The 25472-nt window shown below is 34.0% G+C and overlaps 1 protein-coding gene across 8 annotated transcripts in view; it reads right to left on the bottom strand.

Annotated features, from left to right (window-relative positions):
- Nucleotides 1-25472, bottom strand: part of DGKB (diacylglycerol kinase beta) — a 695350-nt gene that overhangs the window by 150301 nt on the left and 519577 nt on the right. The window contains exon 24 of one of the 8 annotated variants that reach the window (XM_049093640.1): nt 13567-14384. The exons of the other annotated variants lie outside the window; for them this stretch is intronic. Within the exon in view, the coding sequence (XP_048949597.1) occupies nt 14269-14384 (116 nt within the window). The 3' untranslated portion in view covers nt 13567-14268. Of the gene's footprint in view, nt 1-13566; nt 14385-25472 lie in introns of those variants that run through there. 8 annotated transcript variants of the gene reach the window in all.

The following is a 25472-nucleotide window of genomic DNA, read 5'->3' on the forward strand; positions in this document are numbered from 1 at the left end:
GTTGTCAGACTCGCAGGACTGAGTTTAGGGCCACCAAAGTAGATGACTTGGGAAATACCCCTTGTCTTGGGTTAAGACCCTAAATGGCGGTACCTTGGCAATCAGAGTAAACCAAAATTAAGCAGACACACAGTGACTACAGTTCTGTTTGATTCAGTTTCTCTTACATGATATAGCAAAAAACTATAGCCAAAAACAACTAAATAAGCAAGTTCCACAAATAGTTGAGTAAAGGAATGCAAATACAAAAAAAAAAAGTACTGAACAATTCTATTTATTTTAACACACAAATTACAGTACTTAGAAATGCATTCTTAGGTGCTAAAATCAGATGGAAAAATCAAGAAACCATTTATTATCAAAGCCAGGATAACGTTTCCTATGGTGGACAAAGAATTGCAATTGACTATAGGGTGTTAAGAAATTTTCTTTGGTGCTGCCAATGTTCTATTTTTGGTTGATATTTACACAGGTGATCATTTTATCTGTACTATATTTTATTCTAAAACTATTAAAAGTGTTTAATAGGTCATGTTGCTCTCTACTGAAAACCTTCAATAACCTGCCATTGTCTGTCTTCTACTCTCATCTGGAAATAGCCTGCTTTCCCCCTGCTCATTTCACTTTAGGCACATAGTTTTTTGCTCCTGCCCAAAATGACCAAAAAAAAAAAAAAAAAATCTTGCCTACTTTAGAATCTGTGTTTGAACTTCCTTCTTGTCTTGCAATACAGTTTTTTTGGGTTGTCACAAAAAAGTTTTTTTTTTCTTTGGCCTCAAAATAGTTGTAGCTTTCTCTCAGATGCATTCCTTGACCACTCATTCTAAATTGAAAGCCATCCATCAATTATTCTTTCTCACTTTGTTTATTTTCTTCAGATTGGGAAGCTCCAAATGATTAACTGAATTTGTAAAATTTTGCATACATTTTTACTTAATGTAAAATATTCATTATACTGTAAGATCCATGAGGGTGAGTATATTTTTGGTCTTTGTTGTCAGCACTGAATGGATCAGTGTCCAAGAAAATTATTTTCAGAAGGGATTTTGTCGAAATTCTAAAGATTAATCTATTATACTATGGATGGAAGGAGAAACCTAAGATTTAATTATATAATCTGGTTATTGTAGTTATGCTGCTAGGCAATAAGGAAACACTTATTTGTCTCAACTATCTAGAATTATCTTAGATAAATTTTCATATGTATCCAGTTCTAATTTTCAAAATCCTCTCACCTCCCTTTTTTTTTGCTACACTTGAATGAAGTATTTCTTTCAGAGACATTATGAAAACGAGAAAAGGAAATGCCTTACTTTAGTTAGTAGTGACAACTATTTTTCTTAATGATGATGCTCATTCATTTATAATGTAATATAATGAAAATATTATTTTATTTCATTTTATTTCAAAATTCCATATGCCCTTTAAGAAAGTTAGCCTTATGTGGTTATAACCATTTTGCCACTCCCTATTTAGCTTTTATTTTAGAATGTTTCACATGAAAGTCTTCACACAATACTATTCACCCTTCTACAATACTAAATGGATATTAGCCTTGAATTGAGAATTTATGGTTTTCTTATCAATTATTGATCATTTGAAACTGTGCCTCTTTATATGTCAGTCAATAACTTACCTGCCATATTTATTAATTGAACACTAGTTTATTTTCCCACTTAAATTGTCTCTTGCTATTTGATATTTCTTTGCTCAGATCAAATCCAGTCTTGAACCAGCTGCACTCTGCTTGTGTTCCTGTTCAAATACACCCACTGAATCATGGCAGCACTTCCTGTTAAATTACAAGCATCAAAAAAAGTCATCCAGAATAGAGATAAAAATTTCAAAGGTCAATTGCCACTTATGTAGGACCCAGGCTCCAGGTAAACACTTAGTCATTTCTGTAGTCATGAAGAGCGACATGGCCCAGGAATCTTTACAATGCAGGTGGCTTAGTGCAGCAAGTGCTTTCGTAGCACTTTGCTTGCAAATGCTACTTTGCCACCCTGAAAGACATCTGAGGATTGAAAAATCTATCAAGTATTAGAAGAGGTAGTCTATTAGGTAATCAGATAATTTCATGTTTTAATAAAGCCCTGGCTTGGAAAAAAGGCTTCTTCACTCTCATTTTGTCTCATTTTTTATATTACCAGCTTGCTATTCTACACAACTTCCTCTTGGAGAACATCACACACATGCACACACGCACACATCCTCATGCACACATAAGCCTCAGGCAAATGAGGTGGTTGCAAATTTCTTTTTCAACAATAACAAATGAACCTGTAATTCTTCATGTGTAAGATATGGTTTCTATATTTGCTTCAAGTTAAAATGACTACCTTTCGAATGAATTATCTTTTTATTTTTATGTATTTTTTTTTGAGACCCACCTAGGCTGTCAAGGTTCTACATTGGCATCATTACACTCAGTTAATGTAAGACAGCTTATTTTTATACTGCGGTGTTTTATAGATTTTTTTCTTATTACACCATTAAGAGCATTTTGATTTCTGCAATATTCCCAGATTTTCTTGTCATAATACACAACATTCTACAGTGCCACTTTGTGCTAAGCTGCACAACATTCATTTACATTTGGTTTTCTGCCTCAGAGGTCAGGTAATAAGATGAGTTTCGAAAAAAGAAATTGCTGGTTCAGTTTTTTACATTAGAACCTGTGCAGATTATTTTCTCTTCAATTGCTAGCCAAAGTTCAGTTCACAATTATTTCCCCTGGTAAGTAATCATTGCCAGTTTAGTGTCTAGTAGTGAGCTTACAGTTTATCAATGTCATTTGATTTTCAATTTTTAAACTGAGAAATAAAATGTCTATTTCAATATTCTGTGAATCTGAATAGAAATTTTGCGGAATTTTTCAATTTCTCAATAAAGTAAAAAATTGTCCATTTATGACATGGTAGGTTGGTCTATTTTAAGCCTAATGAAACCCTTTAAGGGATTTATATTATTAATGTTGATTAGTTTGGGCAGTATTACAGAACTATTTCAATGATGGGCAGCTTCCAGTTTTGAAGTTTACAGTTTATCACTGTCTTATCTGTGGCTTTTCACTCAAAGTGCATATATAATTCAAAAAATACCATTTGAGATTTTTACCTCTAATTTCTTTCTTTCTTTTTTTTTTTTTTTTGGTTACTATTATTTATTAATGTACTGAGTTTGGTTTGTTTGGGGGGATTGGTTTTTTATTGTTATTGTCATCTTTTTCTTATCTTTTTTGGGGAGCGGTTTAGAGAAAGAGAGGGAGAGAGGGAGAGCGGGAGGAGGGACAGAAGGAGAAGGAGAAAGAATCTCAAGTAGGCTCAAGTAGTGCAAATCCCCATGCGGGGCTTGGAATCATGACCCTAAGTCATGATCTGAGCCAAAATCAAGAATCGGACACTTCACTAAGTGGGCCACCCTGGTGTCCCTCTTAACTTATTGCTGGTACTATTACACAGAGGTCTAATCTCTGGCAGTCAGGTTTCACATTGACTTGCCAAGGATCTTACAGTGGTAATCACTGTAGTCTTTTCGATTTCTTGTTTTATAACATGAGCAAAAAGCAGAAGGTTCTATAGTATTTGCCCTAGTTTGAGCAGTTCTTAATAGATGAGATGACTAGACTGCTAACCTGCTGGACTGTTATTCCAGAGGTTCATATTTAAACTTTTACTCAAATGATTAGTGTCAGTTTGCATGAAAAGATGAACTTCCAAGGATTAAAAAATAGATGAGACATAGTTTAGAACTTAATTTTGAAGATCAGATGTATTCATCTATTTGGTTTGAAATCTAAGTGATTTCCTACCTTCCTTCCTTCCTTTCTTCCTTTTCTTTCTTTTTCAACTGATTGATAGTCCTAAGTAGGATTTTTAAATTAATTCTAAGGAAGTTAAAAATTTTGATAAACAGTTAACTTATTTGGAATCATTCAGTTTTATCCCAGGGACACTAAGTCTCAATAGATGACAGACAGAGAGACATACAAACAGGCAGATGGAAATGAATATTGTCAGTAAAGCAAGATAATGAAGTTAAATAGATTGGAATTTTTAAAAAGGCTTAATAATAATGTATAAAACTAAAATGAAGTGAGCAAGAAGGTAATAGAATAAAGTATATTAGGGGAAAAGCAGAAAAGTGAGTGAAGAAATTAATAATTCTACCTTTGGTGTCTAAGAAACAGCTGCTAATTAATGTTGTAAGACTTTGGGTTTTGAACACTGTTTTTTTTGCTTTTTGTTTTTGGCCGATATTAATAACAATATAGACACTGGTAGAATATTAGCCATTAAATGGTTATTCTGTGTTCACACTTGGGCCTTCATCAGTGATGTCTTTTCTCAGAATGTGTGAATAGCTTGGTTGAAAGGTTAGAGAATTGAATGAAATGTTCCCCGGATCTTTTGGGTTCTGTACATCAGCACTAGACCTATGGTTTTTCTTTTAAGAGTTGTCATATATTTCCTGGGAAACAGACTGAGGTGAAGAAAAAGAAAAAAAAAAAGAGTTATCATAATGTATTGGAAACCACACTGGCTTTGGTTCTTATCCCTACTTTCTATATATCCACTTTGTGAGTTTCAGCACTGTTTTAAAAGCTGAGTCAGTTTCCTCACCTATAATAGGATGTTTTTTTTTAAATATTAGCATGAATATCTCCCTGTGATGTGCACAAAGTTTGTCCTCAGGCTGTCCAGTTGTCCATTTGTTTTTTTCACAGATAAGCGTTAGGCTACCACTGTGTGCCAGAAACCAAGTTCAGGCCTGGGAACACAAAAGGAAATAAAACAGATGCATTTCCTACCCTCATGGCATTTACAGTTAAGTAGGAGAGAAAGGAATAAAATCCAAGCATTCAGTTCAATAATTAGCTAAAACCATGTTGATTTCATACTAAGATGGCTTTGACTCTTCAATGTGTCCCCTTGTCCTACCAGAAACCTGGAAAAATATGAATATCTCTCTCTGTCTTTGTGTACCTAATTCATTCTCATTCTATAATTCTCAACTTAATCTCACTTATTTTCTAACTTCCTAATGTCCTCAATAAGATTTGGTGTTCCTAGTATGTATTTCTGTCTCCAGTACTTCCCTATCATAGCAGTGACTATACTTATAACATTACTGGTTTAATTTTATTTTCTACCTTCTTTCTATTTGAATCTACCACATTGCTGGCACATAATACTGTTACGATAATATTAGTGGAAAAGTAGATATACAATTGTGTAATATGCATGATTTTGTATTTGGAGCATAACAGGTATCCAATACCTAACGACTATTATCAGTATCTCAAACTGTACCTCTCTCTAATTTCTAAAACAGGAGACTTTTGTTAATATAAAAAATGCTTATAGTCATTTAATATTTTCAGACTTCAATTAATTAAAGTCTTTTTTAGAAAATGATGTGGCATTATAAGCTTTCATTCAAGACATTTAATTCTAGTTTTAACATATTTCTAATGTATGACTGGGAATATTAATTGAATAGTCAAATAACAGTAAAGGTTAAAGACTGGAGGATGTTCCAAATGAAAGATGAGCAGTTGGTTGTTCTATATGCATATAGGAAAAGAAAGCTGGAATTCCTTAGGAATAAAGAAATGTGGTCATATGTTTATAAATAAAATACAAATCTTTTCCAGGTACCTTATTGAATTCTAACTTATAAATAAACTAATCTGTGGACAAAAACTCAAAATCAGTAGTTAATATGAATAACAGCAATCTTGGCAGATTTAAAGCAAGTGACTTATTTCACTTAACATGTTGCTAACTATATCTATCGTGCTTTTCCCTAAATATTGTATTATTGACCTAGCTTTTCTTTTTCTTTTAAAATCATAATATATCACTCATAATTTTATTTAAGATCATTAGTTTCTTTCAAAGCCATTCAAATACTCCCCAAATGACATTCTTAAATTATATGAAAGCTTTCCTCATTTCAGTTCAAATATATCAATAAACTCATCTAATGATGGTACTGTCTTAAGACTTTAGGGATAAATATCAGTAAGAATTTTTTTTAATGGTTTTTGAAATAACACATTTTCCTGATTTGAAAAGTACCACAAATTACTTTTAGAAAATCTAGGAAAATAAAAATAATCTACACTATATGTTAACCAACTTGAATTTATTTTATTTTATTTTTTTAAGATTTTATTTATTTATTCATGAGAGACACACAGAAAGAGAGAGGAGCAGAGACATGGGCAGAGGGAGAAGCAGGCTTCCTGCAAGGAGCCCGATATGGGACTCCATCTCAGATCCCATGATCATGCCCTGAGGGGAAGGCAGATGTTCAACCACTGAGCCACTCAGGCATCCCAACTAACTTGAATTTAAATAAAAAGTAAATAAATAAAAATAATCTATTATTTCATTGTATGAAATAATTACTTTTTATAAACCTCATATTTATGTATATACTAAAAATGAAATAATAATAATATTGCCTATGTAGTTTAATGATAGTCTTTCTTAATGTAATTCTATATCATAAACATTCTCAAAAGTTATTAAAATTCTTCAATCACATTGCTATATATAAATGTATCAAATCAACATGTTTTATAGTTTAAACTTACAAAATGGTATGTGTCAATTATATCTCAATAAATAAGATGAAACAGGGCAGCCCTGGTGGCTCAGCAGTTTAGCGCTGCCTTCAGCCCAGGGCGTGATCCTGGGGTCCCGGGATCGAGTCCCACATCGGGCTCCCTGCATGGAGCCTGCTTCTCCCTCTGCCTGTGTCTCTGCCTCTCTCTCTCTCTCTCTCTCTCTCTCTCTGTGTCTCTCATAATAAATAAAATCTTAAAATAAAATAAAATAAAACCTTTAAAAAATAAAATGAAACAAAACAGATGATCACAGAGGAAGAGAGGAAAAATAAAACAAATTGAAATCAGAGAGGAAGACAAACCATAAAAGACTCTTAATCATGGGAAACAAACTGAGGGTAGCTGAAAAGGTTGGGGGTGAGGGGCTGGGGTAACTGGGTGACAGGCATTAAGGAGGATCCGTGATACAATGAGCACTGGGTATTATATGAGACTGATAAACCGCTAACCTCTACCCTTGAAGCTAATAATACATTTTATGTTAATTAACTGGATTTTTTGAAAAGATTTTATTTATTTATTCATGAGAGACAGAGAGATGCAGAGACTCAGGCAGAGGGAGAATCAGGCTCCCCACAGGGACCCGGATATGGGACTCCATCCCGGGACGTCAGGACCCTGGGACTAGCCTTGAGCCAAAGGCAGGCGCTCAACCACTGAGCCATCCAGGCATCCCTAAATGATTGCATTTAAATAAAAAAGTAAGTAAGGTGAAAACAGATGTTAAAAAAAACAAACAAAAAAAAAAAACAAAAATAAAACAGTAATTTAACCTATACTTTTTAATGACTATGCCACAATTAATTTAATAATTCTAAACTTGGAAACTAACACAATTTATCTTGATGTGATGAATATTTTGATATAAATAGTTTTTATATTTACTGACTAGTAATTTATTTCTTTACCAATTTTTACTAAATCATAAGACCTGAATTTTCTTATATGTCTAATATTAAAATACTATTTAAAGGAGCAAAGATATATACTCAAAAGGATAGCCAAATTAAATATAATTTATCTTTTAATTACAAATATCTTTGCCAAATCTTAAAACCAAAAGGGAGGTAATATTGAGGCATAAGTATCTGCTTTAACATATGATATGACCAGGTGAGGATACAGAATTAGTTGCAGATCACAAGCATTAGTTAAAAAGGTATCATGTACATCTAGAACCAAGTGTGAAACTCTAAGACTTACATGGAGGGGGAATGTATGGGCTACATTAGGTCATGAGAGAGGGTCTGGAGACCATTAAATGTTGTAGAAAGCTTAAGGTAAGAAAACTGTTAGAAGATTGTGCTAGAGTAGAATGAGGTCTTGTCTATCGACTACAGTAGAAATGTGGGACACATTTTCTTCAGTTCCACAAGCAGGTCTCTAACAGTCTTGATGCTCTTTGTTCTACTATTTGAAATAAATGTTCTGAGGTTTTTTTCTCCTTAAAATTGGCAAAATATTGCTGTCTTTGCAGGACTGTTGTTTAGATTAAAGGAAATAAACTGCTAGAAGTAGAGCACCATCTCTCTTATTCACTGTGTATTTTCAGGGGCTAACACATAGTAGATCTTCAATACAATTTGAGGATTCTTTTTGTTTAATGGCTGGATGTGAAAGCAAATACAGCATTGATAAATCACCAATTCCAGGCAAAAAGTGGAAGCTAAAGGGCTTCTTTTTTAAGATATAAGGAAATCTAATCTTCTACAGTCAGAGAATAAGAAGAACAAAGAACGAGGCCATGTACTTAATGATAAAAGCAGCAGACTTCAGAGAAGTCTGGTCTCCTATTCTAAGATCAGAACCTGAGAGTTACAATAGTGATAAGTGGATATCTGGATAAATGCAATTCAGAAATAAAATTGCCTAGATTTTCTCTGGGTCTGCAGAAATGACCCAATCCCTCCATTTACATGATATTACCCTCCCTATCCACTCTTGAAGATCATGGAGAAACCTAGAAAGAGGCAGATTTCTCAAAGATAATCCTTGCTTTTTATCAGTATTTGTTGCCATCACTTCCCTTGACAATCAAACAAATATTCAAGCTCAAATACCAGTAAACCAGAACAGTGATGCTATGAGACAAATAAGAGAGAAGTGGTGTTACCTCTTGAAGTTGCTAAAGGATGCTGGGAGATGATACATATGTAGATGCTAAGGATCTTTAACAACCAATGTCAGAATATATATTTTGATATAGTAATTATTGATATGGAGCACTCTCCTGTGTTTTGGGATATAAAACCCTGCCATATACCCTGAGAGATAATGTTAATAGCTGGTAAGAAGCTTGGAAAATTTTTTAGTCATGCTAAGTAAGGTAGAAATTCCAGAACTGCCATGGAAGATAAAGGAAGAAAGGATCAAAAGACTCAGTGTACTGGGTATGCATGAGAAAAAATACACACAGAAGACTAGATATCCACCCAGCTAGCTATAATTTATAGGATAAACCATGTAGCACTCCACTTACCAAACATTAAGGAATATTCTTTGAGGAGGGATTCAGTATCATTGAGAAGCTCAGTAGTAGCCACTTCTATACGCAGGGCAAGAGATGATATTACAGAACTGGAATTGTTGATAAAAATGGGAATGATAGTCTCTAAATAATAGACACCAAAAGATAGCACTTACTGATCAGGAGAAAAATTAGTGTGATTCTTACAATGTACAGGAAGACAAAAGCAAAAAACTTGGGGCTTAAACTTCAGAAAAAAAGATAAGAGTAAATAAATAGAATATAGAGCTTTTCTAGGCAACACAGATGGGCAAGGGATTTATACAATGAAAATAATTTAGAATGCAACCTAAGGGCAGGTTTCCCTCCTCTCTTTCCTCTCTTCCCAACCAAAAGACACCATCTTTTGCCCAGTTTCCAGACCTGAGCTGATATTCAGACTTTTGATTGAAGACTCTTGATTAAAGGCTAGAGAAGATCTCAAAGAGGAAGCACCCAGTTATACTATGAGAGTATGAAAGCAGTAATTTCTCAGTCCTTTTCCAAAGGGACCTTAAGTCATTAACTCAAGTGACTATGCATGAAATAAAGGAGAACATACACAGCTTTTTAAGGATTGTTGAATTCAGAGTCAAAACTGAAATTGAGACTTTGAGACCCAAACTGATCGAATAATCCCCCTAGTAAAATGAAGGTATATGGGAGCCAGATAATGAATGGAATTTTGGCCTGCAATTAACTCATGGTAGTCCACAGATCCACCAGGTGGACTTCTTTTTTAAGATAGCTCAAGGTATATCACCATGATATGGGTGTGCATTACCTTGATATAGGCAGTTTCCTCATACTTGTTTCTCATCCTATATACAAAAGCTATCAATTCTTGCCATCCATAATGATTTAAAGAAGGGAGAGGTGACAGTCTATTGTATACCCTATTTATAGCACTAGTCTTGCACCTATCTAAAAAATGGATGGATTATGGTATATGACTGGATAACTGCAAACTTTACCAAATAATAACTCCGATTGCATTTGCTTTATTAGATGTGTTTTTTTTTTTCTGGAACCGAATAAGATGGTATGCAATACACAGCCACTGAAGTGGAGATGCATTCATTTCTATTCCTTTAACAAAGGAGAAGAAAAATAAGTTTAGATCCATGTGGAACATATATAGTCAGCAACATACAGAGGCTTAGGCTGGGGGTTCTATAACTCTTTGACTGGAAATCAGAAAAGGAAAAAAATCTGAGCATAATTCAAGATGGTTTGTCCTGTTATGTTTATGTGCCTCAAAAATGGGCTACTATTCTACTACAAGGCCTCTCAGGGATGTCAGTAAAAGAAAATTCTCTGAATGAGCAGAGCTCTGCAAAGCATGTCTGCTCTTCCTTCATGTGAAAAGAGGAGTACCTTAAGGTGAAAAAATACACGAACTTACATATATCTGGACATCATGTTCCAAAGAAGATCCTAGTGCATAGATTTTTTAAAAGATTTTATTTATTTATTCATGAGAGGCACAGAAAGAGAGAGGCAGAGACACAGGCAGAGGGAGAAGCAGGCTCCATGCAGGGAGCTTGATACGGGACTCTATCCTGGGACTCCAGGATCACATCCTGGACCCAAGGCAGGTGCCAAACCACTGACCCACCCAGGGATCCCCCCTAGTGCATGGATTTAAAAGAATGGGAACAATGTCTGAAGATCTCTGTATCATAGATGAATACCCACCACAGAGCTTCCTCCACAATATATATAAATAAATAATAAATAAATATATATAATATATATATTTAAAGATTATTTATCTATTTATTCATGAGAGACACAGAGAATGAAGATACATAGGCAGAGGGAGAAGCAGGCTCCCTGTAGAGGAACTTGATCTCAGGATTCTGGGATCATGTCCTGAGCCAAAGGCAGAGAGACACTCAACCACTGAGCCACCCAGGTGCCCCTAATAATACATATCTATATTGGATATAGACATTGTAGACTCTTCAATGTGTAGGTTTCTGACTCCCATCATTTCATTTTCTATTTATATCATTTAATTTTTTTATTCTATTACCATCTTCAGAAATGAAGATGAACCAAGATAATTTCGGCTAGAGATATGTTCTAGGAAGAAAAACCAGGATGATGGACAGTGTGATTGTCACATAGTAGATCAAGAAAAACTTCAGTATTTTTTACTGAAGTCAAAAAAAATTTCCTATTAAATTGAATTTAATGACCTAAAGAAGCCATTCATCCAACTCTTCTTTCTTTGTCACAGTTCACATAGAATACTTCAGAAAATTCTGCTGAGTATTTATGAAAGTAAATTTAAAAACACATCTTGAATCAGATCACTTCTCACCACCTTCACTGCTACCACCCTAGACAAAGGTGCCTTTCTCTCTTAGGTCTTTCTGCTTCTACTCTTGTGCCTACTTTTCTGAGTCTACTTCTCTCTAGCATCCACAGTAACTTCTGAAAAATTAGTTTGCACTACAGCCTTGCATAAAACCCTACAATGGCCTCCTATGACAGAGAGTATTTTAGGTAGGCACAATTCTCAGTCTTTCTTGGAGCCAGTTTTGACCACCTATCCAAATTCTGGCCTATGGGATAAGAACAAAGGTAATATGAAGATTTCTAGGATTATGCTCACAACAAGAAAAGAGGTGTCCTCACTTTCTCTTTTCTCCTAGTTCTGTTGGCTGACATGTGGACCCATGTGGTCCATCTACCTTCTGCCATATAAAAGATGGCAAACTCTAGGGGATAATGAAATAATAATAAGAAATGTGGCTCCTAATACTGTGGATGCTCTTAGGCTGCTTACCCTCAGGCTGTTACATGAAAGAGAAATAAACTTCCATATTATTTAGATCATTGCTATTTTGGGGACATGAGCAAAAATGATGTATAGCACTCCTGGATTACATCATTAAAAGAAGAGATCATCTTGTCTTTCCCTGACTTTGCTGTCTAGGATGCAAACACAGTGTTAACAAAGGAAATAGCTATCTTGAACTCAGAAATGGAAGCACCATCTTGAGGATGACAAAGCCACCTACTAATCTTAAACTGCCCACTTATGGACAGTTACATGAGAGAGAAATAAACTTCTAATCTGCAGGAACCCTATACTTTGGGGACCTCATTGTTATAGCATCTCATATCCTATCTAACTGATATTTTTCCTTTCACACTTAAATTTAATCTAAAGTCCTTAAGATGAAGATGGATATGTCTATCTTATAGGAAGGATAATACCTAGCACAGCATTTGAAACTAAGTAAATATTAAAAATATATCTGCACTTCTCCTCCCCTCAGTTTATTCAGTACATCAATTTAATGCCTGGAAGGCCTAAGATCTGTGTAACTACATTTAATAGGAAATTAAACATCTGTAACTAGAAAAGGTTACTCAGCCTGGGTGGCTCAGTGGTTGAGTGTATACCTTTGGCTCAGGTTGTGATCCCAAGGTCCTGGGATCGAGTCCCACATCAGGATCCCCACAGGGAACCTGCTTTTCAGTCTGCCTATGTCTCTGCCTCTCTCTGTGTGTTTTTCATGAATAAATAAACATAATTTTTTTTTAAAAAAGTAGAAAAGGTTGTTCTTAAGAGTAAAGCATCACAGAGTAGGGATGGGGGTGGGGAAAAACGAGGAAAAAAAAGGAAATACTCAAAAGCCCAGTCATCTTGAATCAATTTGGGACAACTCTAAAGGGTTGTCTCAGGTTCAGGAGGATCACTTTGCAGCTTCAGCTGCAATGCCTTTGTGGATTTGCTTCTCTATCTTTCCAAACTTGGTTTCCTCACTTCTTGAAGGTGTTACTTCTGAAACTCTTCCCCAATAAACTTTCTGCATGAAACTCTGTCTCAAAGTGTCCAAGGAAGACAATCTAAGACACCGTACATCTGAATTCCAGGAAATATGTTGATAAAAGTATAGGGAGATTGATGATAATAATAATAGTGTTTTATGATATGTGAATAATTAAACATGACAAAAATATCATACAAGTCAGTAGTAAAAAAATACTAATATATTTTAGACTTCTATAAATCAAGGATATCAATGTTGCCATAGAATGTATCATTAAAAAGACAAAAGAGGAAAATGGAATAATTAAAATAATGTATTAATCCAAATGAAGAGGAAATAAAAGAGAAAAAGTAACATAAAACAGATAAAAACAATGAAAAAAACCAAATATTAAAATATAGTGGATATATCAATAATTACATTAAATATGAATGGATTAAATACTTCATAATAGTATTGTCAGTCTCATTGGAAAAATGATGCCTATAACAGACATACCTTAACATGATATAAAAAACAATAAGAATAAAGATAGAAAAGGATTTACAATGCAAGGATAATCAAATAAAGCTGGTCTCACTATGCCAATATGAGATAAAATAGTCTTAAGGAAAGCAAGATTACTATAGTTAAAGATGGATATATCATAATGATAAAAGGATTATGCCAACAAAAAAGCAACCATTCTAAGTATGCATATCCAAAATATCTATGCATGTAAAACATAGCATTGGCATAAATAAAACAAAAATTGACAGAACTAAAAGGAAAAATATATTAAGACAGTATCATAATGAGAAAATGCTTCCAGACATAACTGATCAAAATTAGTATAGATAAAAAAAGCTTTGGTGAGCACCAACATTATATACTGAATAATCATGTGCTGGACTATAAAACAAGCTTTATCACATTTTGAAAGACTGAAATCACTAACAGCCATTCCTCACCACAGTGATGTTAAGCCAGACATCAATGACAAATGGCAAAAAGTTCTCCAAATTATTAGAAACAAAGCAATGTTATAGTTAGCAATTCATGGATCAAAAGAGAAGTCAAATTACAATAAGATAATAGAATAATGATAAAACAATTTCAAAATCTGAGGGATCACACTAAAGCCATGTTTAGAAGGCAATGCAGAGCCATCACAGCATATATTTAAAGAGAAAAATAGCTAAAATCAATGAGCTAAGTATCCAACTCAAGAAGTTAGAAAAAGAAGAGCAAACTAAAACCAAAGAAAATGGAAGGAAGAAAAACAAATTAAAAACATAAGTAATAAAAAGGGGTGCCTGGCTTGCTCAGGTGGTTAAGCATCTGCCTTAGGCTCAGGTCATGATCCCAGGTCCTGGTATCGAGCCCCCACATGGATGTCCCTGCTCTGTGGGAAGCTTGCTTTTCCCTCTTCCTCTGCATGCCCCTCCCCGTGCTTCTTCTCTTTCTTCTGTCAAATAAATAAAACATTTTTTAAAAAGTGCATCAATAAACATAATACAGGTATTAATGGGAAAATAAGAGGATACCAGGAACAGTTTTATGCAATAGATTTGAAAATGCACATAGTACAAATTCCCAGAAAAACAATGCTTTCCAAAAGTGACACAGGAGAAAATATGGAAATTTATACAGTTTTAAAGATATATTTTGAATAACTGACTTTTTATACAGTGTTAAATATATTTTTTAAATAACTGTTTAAACCTTCCCAAAAGGAAAACTTTGAGTGTAAATGGCTTCAGAGAATCCAGAGGGATTGTATACTCCCTAACTTGTATTTTGAAGCCAGCACAATAACTTTAGCTAACCTTGTTAACTAAACCTAATGATGATACTATAAGGAAAACAATTACTGACAATTCTCATGAACATTGATGAAAAATTCTAAATTTATTATTAGTAAATTCAATCTGGTGCTGTATAAGGAAGGTAATACCTTATGCCAAGTTAGATTTATTTAAGGAATACACAGTTGCCTTAAAATCTATAAATAAATAAATAAATAAATAAATAAATAAATAAATATTAATAAGCAAGGTAATTCAGCACAGAATGGAAAAGAAAATTTATGGAGTTCTTTCAATAGATATAAAACAAGAATTTGATAAAATCCAACATCCATTTATAATAGAACCTCGTAAACTTAAAGGGAAAATCTTTAGTCTGCTAAGGTGTATCTATAAAAGTACATGGGAAACAGCAGATGAATGGTGAAATATTGAAATCTACCCTCCCACCTTCCAATGTAAATGTCTACTATCACCACTTATATTCAGTGTTGTATGGAAACTTTAGGGAAACAAGAAAAAGAAAAATGATGACAAGATGCAATAGTAGAAAAAGAAAAAAAGTAAAACTTTCATCACTCTTTTAGGACATGATTACCTATATTTAAAATCCACCGTAATCTACAGACTTTTTGTTAGAACTGATAACTGGCTTTAGAAAGTTCTGTATCTGTATAACAGCAAAAGAAAATTACAAAATAAATGGTGAAAAAATATTATCTAGAATAACACACAAAAATATAAAATATCAAGGCAGGACTACTACATAGAAGACTAAAAACCACTATCATGAGAAATTAAGACCTAAATAAATGCAAAGATACAGCATATCCTGAACTGAAAAACACAAAGTGTAAAGATGTCAATTTTTCCTAAATCATCATGCAGTTCCAGTAAAATTTCTGTTATTATTTATTTTTTTTAGAGGGGAGGAAATAACAAGCTAGTTCTAAAATGTGTCAGAAAAAGATAAAGTAAATGTTCTAGAGGAATAAAACATTAATTAGGACAGTGCTGATTGGCATAAGAATTGACAAATAGACCAATGATGTTGGACAGATTCAGCAAACTGTGGCCTTGGGCCAAATCTGCTCTGCTTTCTGTTTCTGTAAGTAAAATTTTATTGGAATACATCCATGCCCATTCATTTAGGTATTGTCTCTGACTACTTTTCTGCTAATGTGACAGAGTAGAGTAGATACAATAGAGATCATATGATCTCAAAAGTTAAGATATTTACTATCTGACATTATAGAAAAAGTTTGCTTAATGTTAGTGTGAAATACAGAATCCAGAAAAAATCAACACACAAATGGACATGTGAATCAAGATTATGTTACCAGTGATAAGTGAGGTAGGAACTTTTTCAGTAATCAGTACTCTGTAAATTGAATGATCTTAAACCATGTACAAAAATCAATTTCATTTAAATGTTAAAGTTAAACAAATAAAGCATCTCTAAAATAACACAGGAGATGTTAAAAAATTAAAAAAGAACTAACCACAGATTTAAAAGTAATAATCTCCAAAGAGTAAATCAATACACTGAACTTCAATAAAATTAAGATGTAATTTTCTTTTTTTTCTTTTTTTTTAAAGATTTTATTTATTTATTCATTCATGAGAGAGAGAGAGAGGCATAGAGACACAGGCAAAGGGAGAAGCAGGCTCCATGCTGGGAGCCTGACATGGGACTTGATCTTGGGACCCCAGGATCAGGCCCTGGGCTGAAGGCGGTGCTAAACTGCTGAGCCACCGGGGCTGCCCAAGATGTAATTTTCAAAAGATGCCAATAACAAAGTAAATAGGCAAGCCCAAGTGGGAGAATATAGTTTCAACCCACAGAGCCAATAAAGACTCTAGTTCTTTCAAGTACAAATAGATAAATAGGGAAATGCCAATTTAAAAAAATGGGCAAAAGATTTTGACATACATTTCAAAAAAGAGAACATCCAATAACCTGGTCATGTAATATGGTACTCCACATCATTAGCCATCAGTAGCATGCATATTTAAAAGACAATACACTAGAATGGCTAAATTTAAAAGACTCGTCATCCAAAGTGTTGCTGAGGATATGGAGCATCTGGAAGTACATATACCACTGATTGGAGTGTAAATCTGTACAACCACTTTTAGTATATCTAAGAAAATTGAACATATATATATACTCCATGGCCCAGAAATTTTCTTTCTTCAGTCCATACCAAGAAGAAATATATATACACATCCAAAGACCTGTACAATAATGTTCACAGTGATAGAATTTAAAATAGCTCCATGCGGGAAAAACCCCCAACAACTGGACATTCATATAATGGATACTATCAAGTAATGAAAATATTAAACTAAAGAAGCCGGACATAAATGAATATATGCTATATGATTTTGTTTATATAAAATTCAAAAACCAGCAGAACTTATTCATAGTAACAGAACTTAGAAGTAGGACACGTGTAGGGGAGAGGTGCTTCTGTGGTCTTGGTATTATTCTATTTCTCAATCTGGGAGAGTGGTTAAATAAATGTGTTCACTTTGTCAAAATGCATCAACTATACATGTATGACACTTTTCTGTGCAAATATTAGAGTATTATTCTCAGATGGCAAAATAATATGAACAATGATTAAACTTTCTATATTTTATGAGAATGTAGACATTCCACACTCTAACTCTGTGAGTTTTTTTCCTTTTTAATTTAAAAGTAGTAGCATCAATGTTACCATCAACAATAAAACAGAACATGCAAGAACAATTCAAAAATTCAAAGTCTTGAGACTATGCAAAAGGCTTCCCTGAGAATTGTGAATGACCCGCAATGAAACTGCAGCCCTGTAGCCTAGAAAGAGTTGTTCCAAAGCAGGATACACTGAACTCTAAACAAAATCACAGAAGTCCTTCAACCTTCCCTTCTTACTGAGTCTATGTGAAAGGGCCATAAATCTCGTTGACAGTTATTGCCACATCTACTGGCACACAGTCAGCACCAGTTTGAAAAGAGTTTTGCAGCCTTGCTAGGGCCCATTACCTATCCCCTGTCCTCCCTTACAATTGATTTTCACCCCAGCAGGCAGCACCTCACAAGGTCATTAATTTGTTAGGCAGTTTGTGCTTTCCAGTACAGCCTACTTAGAAAGGGCTCTTAGAAACATCTTGGTGAATCACAAGTAATGCTTTGTACCACCAAGAGGTAAGCAGAAATTTAAGAGCAGCAAGCACAGTCTGAACTGGTTGCTAAGGTGACTTGGTCTTTACTGCAAAATCAATGGGGAGTGGTCATGAGCAATTGGCTTATGAGGCTCCCAAGGAATCAGTACTATGGTCACCACAATTTTACAATCTCTATAAGAAAGTGAGAGATGAAAGACCTACAATCAAAGGCAATGCAGAAAGTAAACACTGTGTTCCATGATTCACCAGGAGGTAGAAAGTAACAAATGAGGAGACAGAAAGAGACTAAACTAACAGGCATAAACTAAATATTTCAATCATTCTAACACACAGGGGAAAGAGTCAACTGTATTTTAATCAACTTCCATTGGTATAAACATTCTAATAGGAATTGTGCCTTTCTTGGAAAGGGATGATAACTTTTTAAAATATTTTATTTATTTATTCATGAGAGACACACAGAGAGAGGCAGAGACATAGGCAGAGGGAGAAGCAGGCTCCCCACAGGAGCCTTATGGGAGACTTGATCCCAGGACCCCAGGATCACGACCTGAGCCAAAGGCAGATGCTCAACCACTGAGCCACTCAGGTGTCCAGATAAACAACTTTTAATTCAAAGGAGGCTCAGAACGCAGTCAGTACCTTACTTCCACAACAGAGCTCATTTAAAGATTTCAAGTATTGAGAACTCTGCTGCTTAATCATAATGCAGTTTTTCAGAAAAGGAAACATTTGTCATGATCTGAAATAAAGAACCTATTTATTTGTAATTTAGTGGGATCAGGAGTCATTCTTAGAAAGGTTACCGTTCCATAGATGGAGAAATGACCTCTTAACCTTTGCCACCTCTCTCACAAATGCAGGCCAAGTGTTAGAAGTACTTCACACTAAATCTAGTGATAGTCTTCTGCATATTTTTAAGTTGATAAAATAATAATAAGGCCATCTTAGATTTCTACAGTAAATTATTTGAAATGTATTGAAATGTACAAATCACCCTATAAGGTAAAAAAAAAATCAGAAACGATTATCTCCATTTATACAGGTTAGGAAACAGACTTGCCCAAGTTAATAACTAGTCTGAGATCACGAATTTCTTTCTCTTTTTTACCATAGAACTTATTATGGCCATGCACTTATTGAATTGAAAACCAGAAACTAAAGCCAGTCTGTAAGAAATTCACTAGCCTTCAACCTCCATGTCAAAAGTCTTTTCTTTCAGAGGCTTCTGACTTGAAAAGAATATAGAAAGAAGACAGCCCAGATGAAAATGAGAATTCTTTGTAAGACCAACAACTGGTGTAATATTAATTCTTGTTTCTTTTCTTCTCATGGAACATAACTTCTTTTTATCACAGGAAGACAGAAAACAAAAAGGAAGAAAAATCTGTATAGCATAGTCCACAGTATTGCCCTATAAACTTCAAAGTTACTAAGAGACTGGATCTTAATCATTTACTGTGATAGAAGTGTTAGCTAACTCTACAGTGGTAATCATATTGTAATACATAAATGTATCAAATCAACAAGTGTTATAACTTAAACTTACAGAATACTGTGTGTCAAGTATATCTCAATTTTAAAAATACAAAAAAAAAAGTTATCACACACAAAGTCATCACAGTATTAGATTAAAATAAGTCTGTAGGAATACAGACCTTCAGAAGCTACTGTCATCTGATCCATGAATAGGTGTAAATTTGCTAAAAGGACCAATCAAGGGAGTAAGTTGGTTAGCTACCAGGGCAGGATACTTCTAGGATGGGCCTTCTCATATTGAGGGAGAAGAAGGATGAAATATGAAGAGTACATTATTCTCCAAGGATGACAAGTAGTAGAAGAAAAGAAAAGGAAGACAAAAAAAAAGAGAATTCCCTTCTACCTATTTTCATCCTCATTTTCCCTTGGTATAATGATTTCTATTTTCCCTGGGAAAATGTTTAGAGAATATTTTGTACTACCACTCTCTCTTCCTCTATTCAAACAAAATAAAACTTATCTTCCTTCGTTTGGTTCCCTAATTTTGATTGGCACTTCCAAAACCATTCGTGTTCCAGTGATGTTCTTCTACCATGCATCATTTTGTAATCCATCTGCCCATTATTCTTTCTCCATAAGTGAATTCAGTATATATGCACATGCATACACACACGCACACACACACCACGCAAACATGCATGCATGCCCTTACACACACAAACTGTGTCACAGCACTTAACTGATAAAGGCTTTGTGGGTACTCACTAGTAAATATCCTGATTTATTAAATTCCATCAGAGAGATTTAAAATGTCATACTAGGGTAGCCCTGGTGGCGCAGCGGTTTAGTGCCGCCTGCAGCCCAGGGTGTGATCCTGGAGACCCGGGATCGAGTCCCACATCGGGCTTCCTGCATGGAGCCTGCTTCTCCCTCTGCCTGTGTCTCTGTCTCTCTCTCGCTCTCTCTGAATGGATAAATAAATAAATCTTTAAAAAAAAATGTCATACTATTTCTTTTGGTTTAATTCAAGTTTTATGCCAAAACTAATGAATTTATTTTATTTTGTTTGTTTGCAATATTTTGGAAAACTGAATAGTTTCTTGATTTGTACAGGAAGTTAAGTTTCAGGATCTACCATAAATACCATAAATTTCAGGGTCTACCATAAACCTACCTTACCATATTCATGCCTTTCTTCAAGAATGAAATCAACTGAATAGTTTCTTTTTAACTGCTGACTTCTGTATGAACATTTGGATGAAAAGTTTGCAAATGTAACATTTATAAAACATTCAGAAACCAAACAGCAAAAATGAAAAACAAAAATGCAATAGAGATCTAACTGATCCATTTTATCAAGACAAATAAGATAAAGACCTTATAGAATTCCCGTAGAGGAAACAGTTTTCATTAATAAAAAGAAAACACATGAATGAAGAATTTAGAAATAACACCTAACTACAAAATGTACAAAATCTCAGATTCAACCTCTGACTCAAAGCAGCACTGCCAATATGTCAGCATATTTTAGTTACACACTTTTAAAATGATACAGTTAATGCATTCTGTATCTCTGAGAGCTCTTCAAATCTAACACATTCAAAATTACTATTTAAATTTGATACAATTACTGTCTTTTAAAAATCAAATAATATTTTTTATACTTTTATACTGGGTAAAAGATGGGTTGACTCCTTTCCTTGCTTCTCACCATGCACACCAGATATCCTCGGCACTTCTATTTTTGTGAGCTGGCAGGGCAATGCTAAGAAAAGACTATAATGCAAGGACTCTTAGGGAAGAAAGTGCTTATGATCAAACACACAAAGCTTGGCAAAACCATTAATGATTAATATATTATTTCATTACTGCTTAATTATTTGCCAGAGAACTTTAAGAGTTAGGGTATTTACTTGCATGTGACCATGGATAGCTTTTTTTTTTTTTTTTTTTTACAACACCAACATGTTTCAATATGAAGTGACTTCTGTCAAATCTAATTTTTATTGAAGTCACATATTTGTGCACATGACTCTTTTTAATTTTGAAAAGACATTTAATTACAAATCCCATGAACCTTTCTTACAGTAAATTTAAAAACTATATGTTTGTTGATATTGGTTGATTTTCTATCTCTTACTATTCATTTAACAAGATACTCTGAAAATTTGAATGCTACATAGTTAGAAAATGTCTTCTGTAGTTTTTTGGATGGAGAAGTACATATCCTCAGGCATCATAGGTTGGGAAAAAGTATGTTAAGGGCTTTAGGTATCAGAAAAGACATGAATTTAAATCATTGTGCATAAAAAAGATAGTTAAATATATTTTGTTATTCAATATTTTGAAAACACTGTGTTTTTCTCAGCCACAGAAATTGAGTTCTACAAATAGCAGCTGATTCTTTCATTAAATCAGAACCAAATTACTAATTTCAGTATTAATGGTTAGCTTTGACATGTTTAAAAAGGGTAGAAGGTACTTAATAGACCTGTCTTCCACCTTGAAATGAACAACTGTTCAGGGAAATGGAATTGTTCAAAGATACATTTTCTTTCAGCCAATCTGTGAAATATAATATAATTATTCTCTTTTAATGAATCTCTCAAGGAGGAACAATCTTTCAGAGCTTGAACAGGTAAAATATAATGATAATGGGAGCAGCTTTGTAAATAAAAGGATGAAATGAGATTGTTATTTTATGCCATATTACAGGATAATTAGAATAACAGTGTAGCATTCATCAGGCATTTGAACTTTCTAAAAAAAAAAATTCCCTAGGGCTCATTTAAATTAGTCATGTTTATCCATGGAGATTATTACTCTTATTTCAAATGACTGTCACCTTATAACATTCAGGCATCAATTTTTACCTTACTCTGATTAATAGTTGTACTCTACAGCAGCCAACAGACACTAACTGTCTAAAAAAGACATCAAAAACCGCTGAGTTGGGCAGCCCCAGTGGCCCAGCGGCCACCTTCAGCCCACAACGTGATCCTGGAGACCTGGGATGGAGTCCCACATCGGGCTTCCTGCATGGAGCCTGATTCTCCCTCTGCCTGTGTCTCTGCCTCTCTCTCTCTCTCTCTCTGTGTCTGTCATGAATAAATAAATAAAATCTTAAAAAAAAACAAAAAACAAAAAACAACAAACCCTTAGTTTATAAATCCACAGGTTACCAAAAGAAGAACAACAGAACATTAAGCCAGGAGAATACTTATCCACAATGGAGGGAAAGATGATCTATACGAATCTTTATTAATTTCCACGAAAATAGTTGCCTGGATGTTGTCCAACAAACTACTATTGATATGTTAACTAGCTCTATACAATAAAGGACTTTATTTATATAAACTAAATTCATGGCAATGGAACTTCTTTTTTTTTTTTTAATATTTTATTTATTTATTTAGGATAGTCACAGAGAGAGAGAGAGAGAGAGAGAGAGAGAGAGGCAGAGACACAGGCAGAGGGAGAAGCAGGCTCCATGCACCAGGAGCCCGACGTGGGATTCGATCCCAGGTCTCCAGGATCGCGCCCTGGGCCAAAGGCAGGCGCCAAACCGCTGCGCCACCCAGGGATCCCTGGCAATGGAACTTCTAAGGTTAGCTGCTTTGGTTAACTCAAATCCATACAGCTCAAAGATAATTAAGTAGGTGGTGGAATTTGACTCTTTTTAAGAAAGAAGTCTCTTTGCTCCCTAATGGACCCCCTAATGGACCTCCTTCCAAAGGCCACCCTTAGGAAGTTCAAGGAACTAGTGCAAGAAGGACCAGGTGATAGATTGTTGTGGTTTCCTCACATCCATTAAGGCAATTAGAAAAACACCCAACAGCTTATAAATAAAGAGAGGCAAATACAAGTCTAATACTTCTCCCTGAATGACTTGAAATCTTTAAATAAGGTGTCATTCCACAAGATGGTGCAATTGAAATTCCAATCTCAGTGAGATTAGTTTTTTTGTTTTTTGGTAATTATTTTCTATCATGACAGAAAAGAAAACATGATTTTTAAAATACCAATGGAAAAAAAAAAGAACTATGACTCATGTTTAACAATTTTTGTAGTTGGTTTTATATCTTGTTGATAGTTCTTTCATACTTAACTATTTTTTTTAATTCTCCCTTATTGCTATATATCCTGATTATAGGAAAAATTATTTCAAGTTCGCTGGGGTACATCTATTACATGAGCTTTAAATTATCATTGTCAAATAGCAAGATTACTGTAGAGCTTTATATTTAGGAAACTTCTAAGAATGGCCTCATATTTGGGAACTTTATGTCACTACTATTTGAAAGCAAGCTCTACAAGTGTTATTTAATTAGTTGAGGCTTATGTAATCAGTCAATATTTATTTAACTTGGAAATGTACTTTATATTTCCAACACTGCATAAGTTAAATTTATTTGAAATTATAATGCATCCTCAGCCTGGGTAGATGACCTGCTATTGTTTTCAACAGACTCAGGATTGGATACTATGTCACAGAAACAAGTAAGATGGTCCTTTTATCACTGATATTAGACATCAACATCGTAGAGAAAATGACCCATTAGAGCATTTATATTTTCCATCTTTCTCTGAAATTACAATTAAAATCAATAGCTAGAAATGTAGAAGGGTATCAGTATAGCATTAGCATTTGAAAGTAAAGGAGGTATTCTGCCTCAGAAGTCAGAGAAGGTAACAGCTGAGCTTTAATTTAAAACCTCAAATAAACAAATCCCTTTCCTTCTTTTGCATTTACTAGATTGAGTGCCAGGTCATATATTTTTCTAAATGCAACTGCTACAAAAATCTAATTTGTTTCAAGTTTTCCCAGATTCATTAGGTGGAAGCTATGTGCTCCTTGTTCTGCCTTTTCCTACCTACCTGTTATTCGGATTTTCTCCATTTTCTTATTTCAATTTGTTTTCCAGAATAAACTCTTAATAGCAATTATCTAATTTATGTATTAGAAAATACCATTTCATGTTTAAATGATTACTTGTCTGCTTATATTGAAATAATTTTGTGGACTTACCAATTTCAGTATAAGAAGTTCTAGAATTATGCTGCATGTTAGATTTTGTTCCCAGAATTATACTACACATCAGACTTTGTTTCTAGAATCCTGCATGTCAGATTTTGAAAATTTCACTGTTGAACATGAGGAAAAAGGGCAATGATGCTAATTCTAAAGACTGCCATCTGATGCTTCAAATGTTCATAAATAATAACTTACTCATACTTATGATTTCTTTTTTCCAAATTTCTAGGAGGCTAGCAGTTTCTCTGCAGTCTTATAGTGCTGTGACAAATAGGAAGTTCATAAATGCTTCTTCATAATATATATACTTTTATAGGACAGCTAGAGCAAAGATAAGAGTAGACAGACTTATATTTCAAAAATACATATCTATTTTTACATACAATATGTTTTATATCCTTTAATTCTTTATTACTGTTTTATAAACTTTAGAAGCATGCCTTTTGTAAAATAGAGCTATCACATTAAGACATTCAAGTGTATGATTCAATATTCAACTGCAAACAGAAACTTTGATATTTAGATAGTTAAGTATGTGATATTATTTGCATTAGCCATTGTGGGAAATTTTTAAAGGAGTTAGTTTAAAAACATACAATTAGGAACTCATTTGAGATATCTCCTTAAAGGTTACTAGATAGCAAATGTTTGGATCCATTTTCAACCAATAAAAATTATCAAGGTATTAGTGTATGCATATATTTTTGTGAAATGTAAGATCTCAAATGCTCTAATCTTTTTTCAACAATTTTAAGATCCAGGTATAATAATGCAGCATGAAATCCTTTCCTTGTTTCTAAATTTAATTGATTTAATCACTGAATTTAAATGCTTGGAAATTGTTCTGCTTGCCGGTGTTTGAATGCCAAATACATCATCTACAGTTCTAAAATGAATATTGCAGTTTATATTTAGACAACTTAAAACACTGCCTTCTAAATCACCCCAAATAACCCATAGAAATGTCTAGAAAAATTGATAATAATGGATGACAATATTCCTTACAACAACTTTTAGAGAAGTATAACTTCTATAAGGCATAAAAAGTGTCAGGGTCTTACTA

The sequence above is a fragment of the Canis lupus genome, chromosome 14, assembly GCF_003254725.2.
Source record: "Canis lupus dingo isolate Sandy chromosome 14, ASM325472v2, whole genome shotgun sequence".
Taxonomy (NCBI): Eukaryota; Metazoa; Chordata; class Mammalia; order Carnivora; family Canidae; genus Canis; species Canis lupus.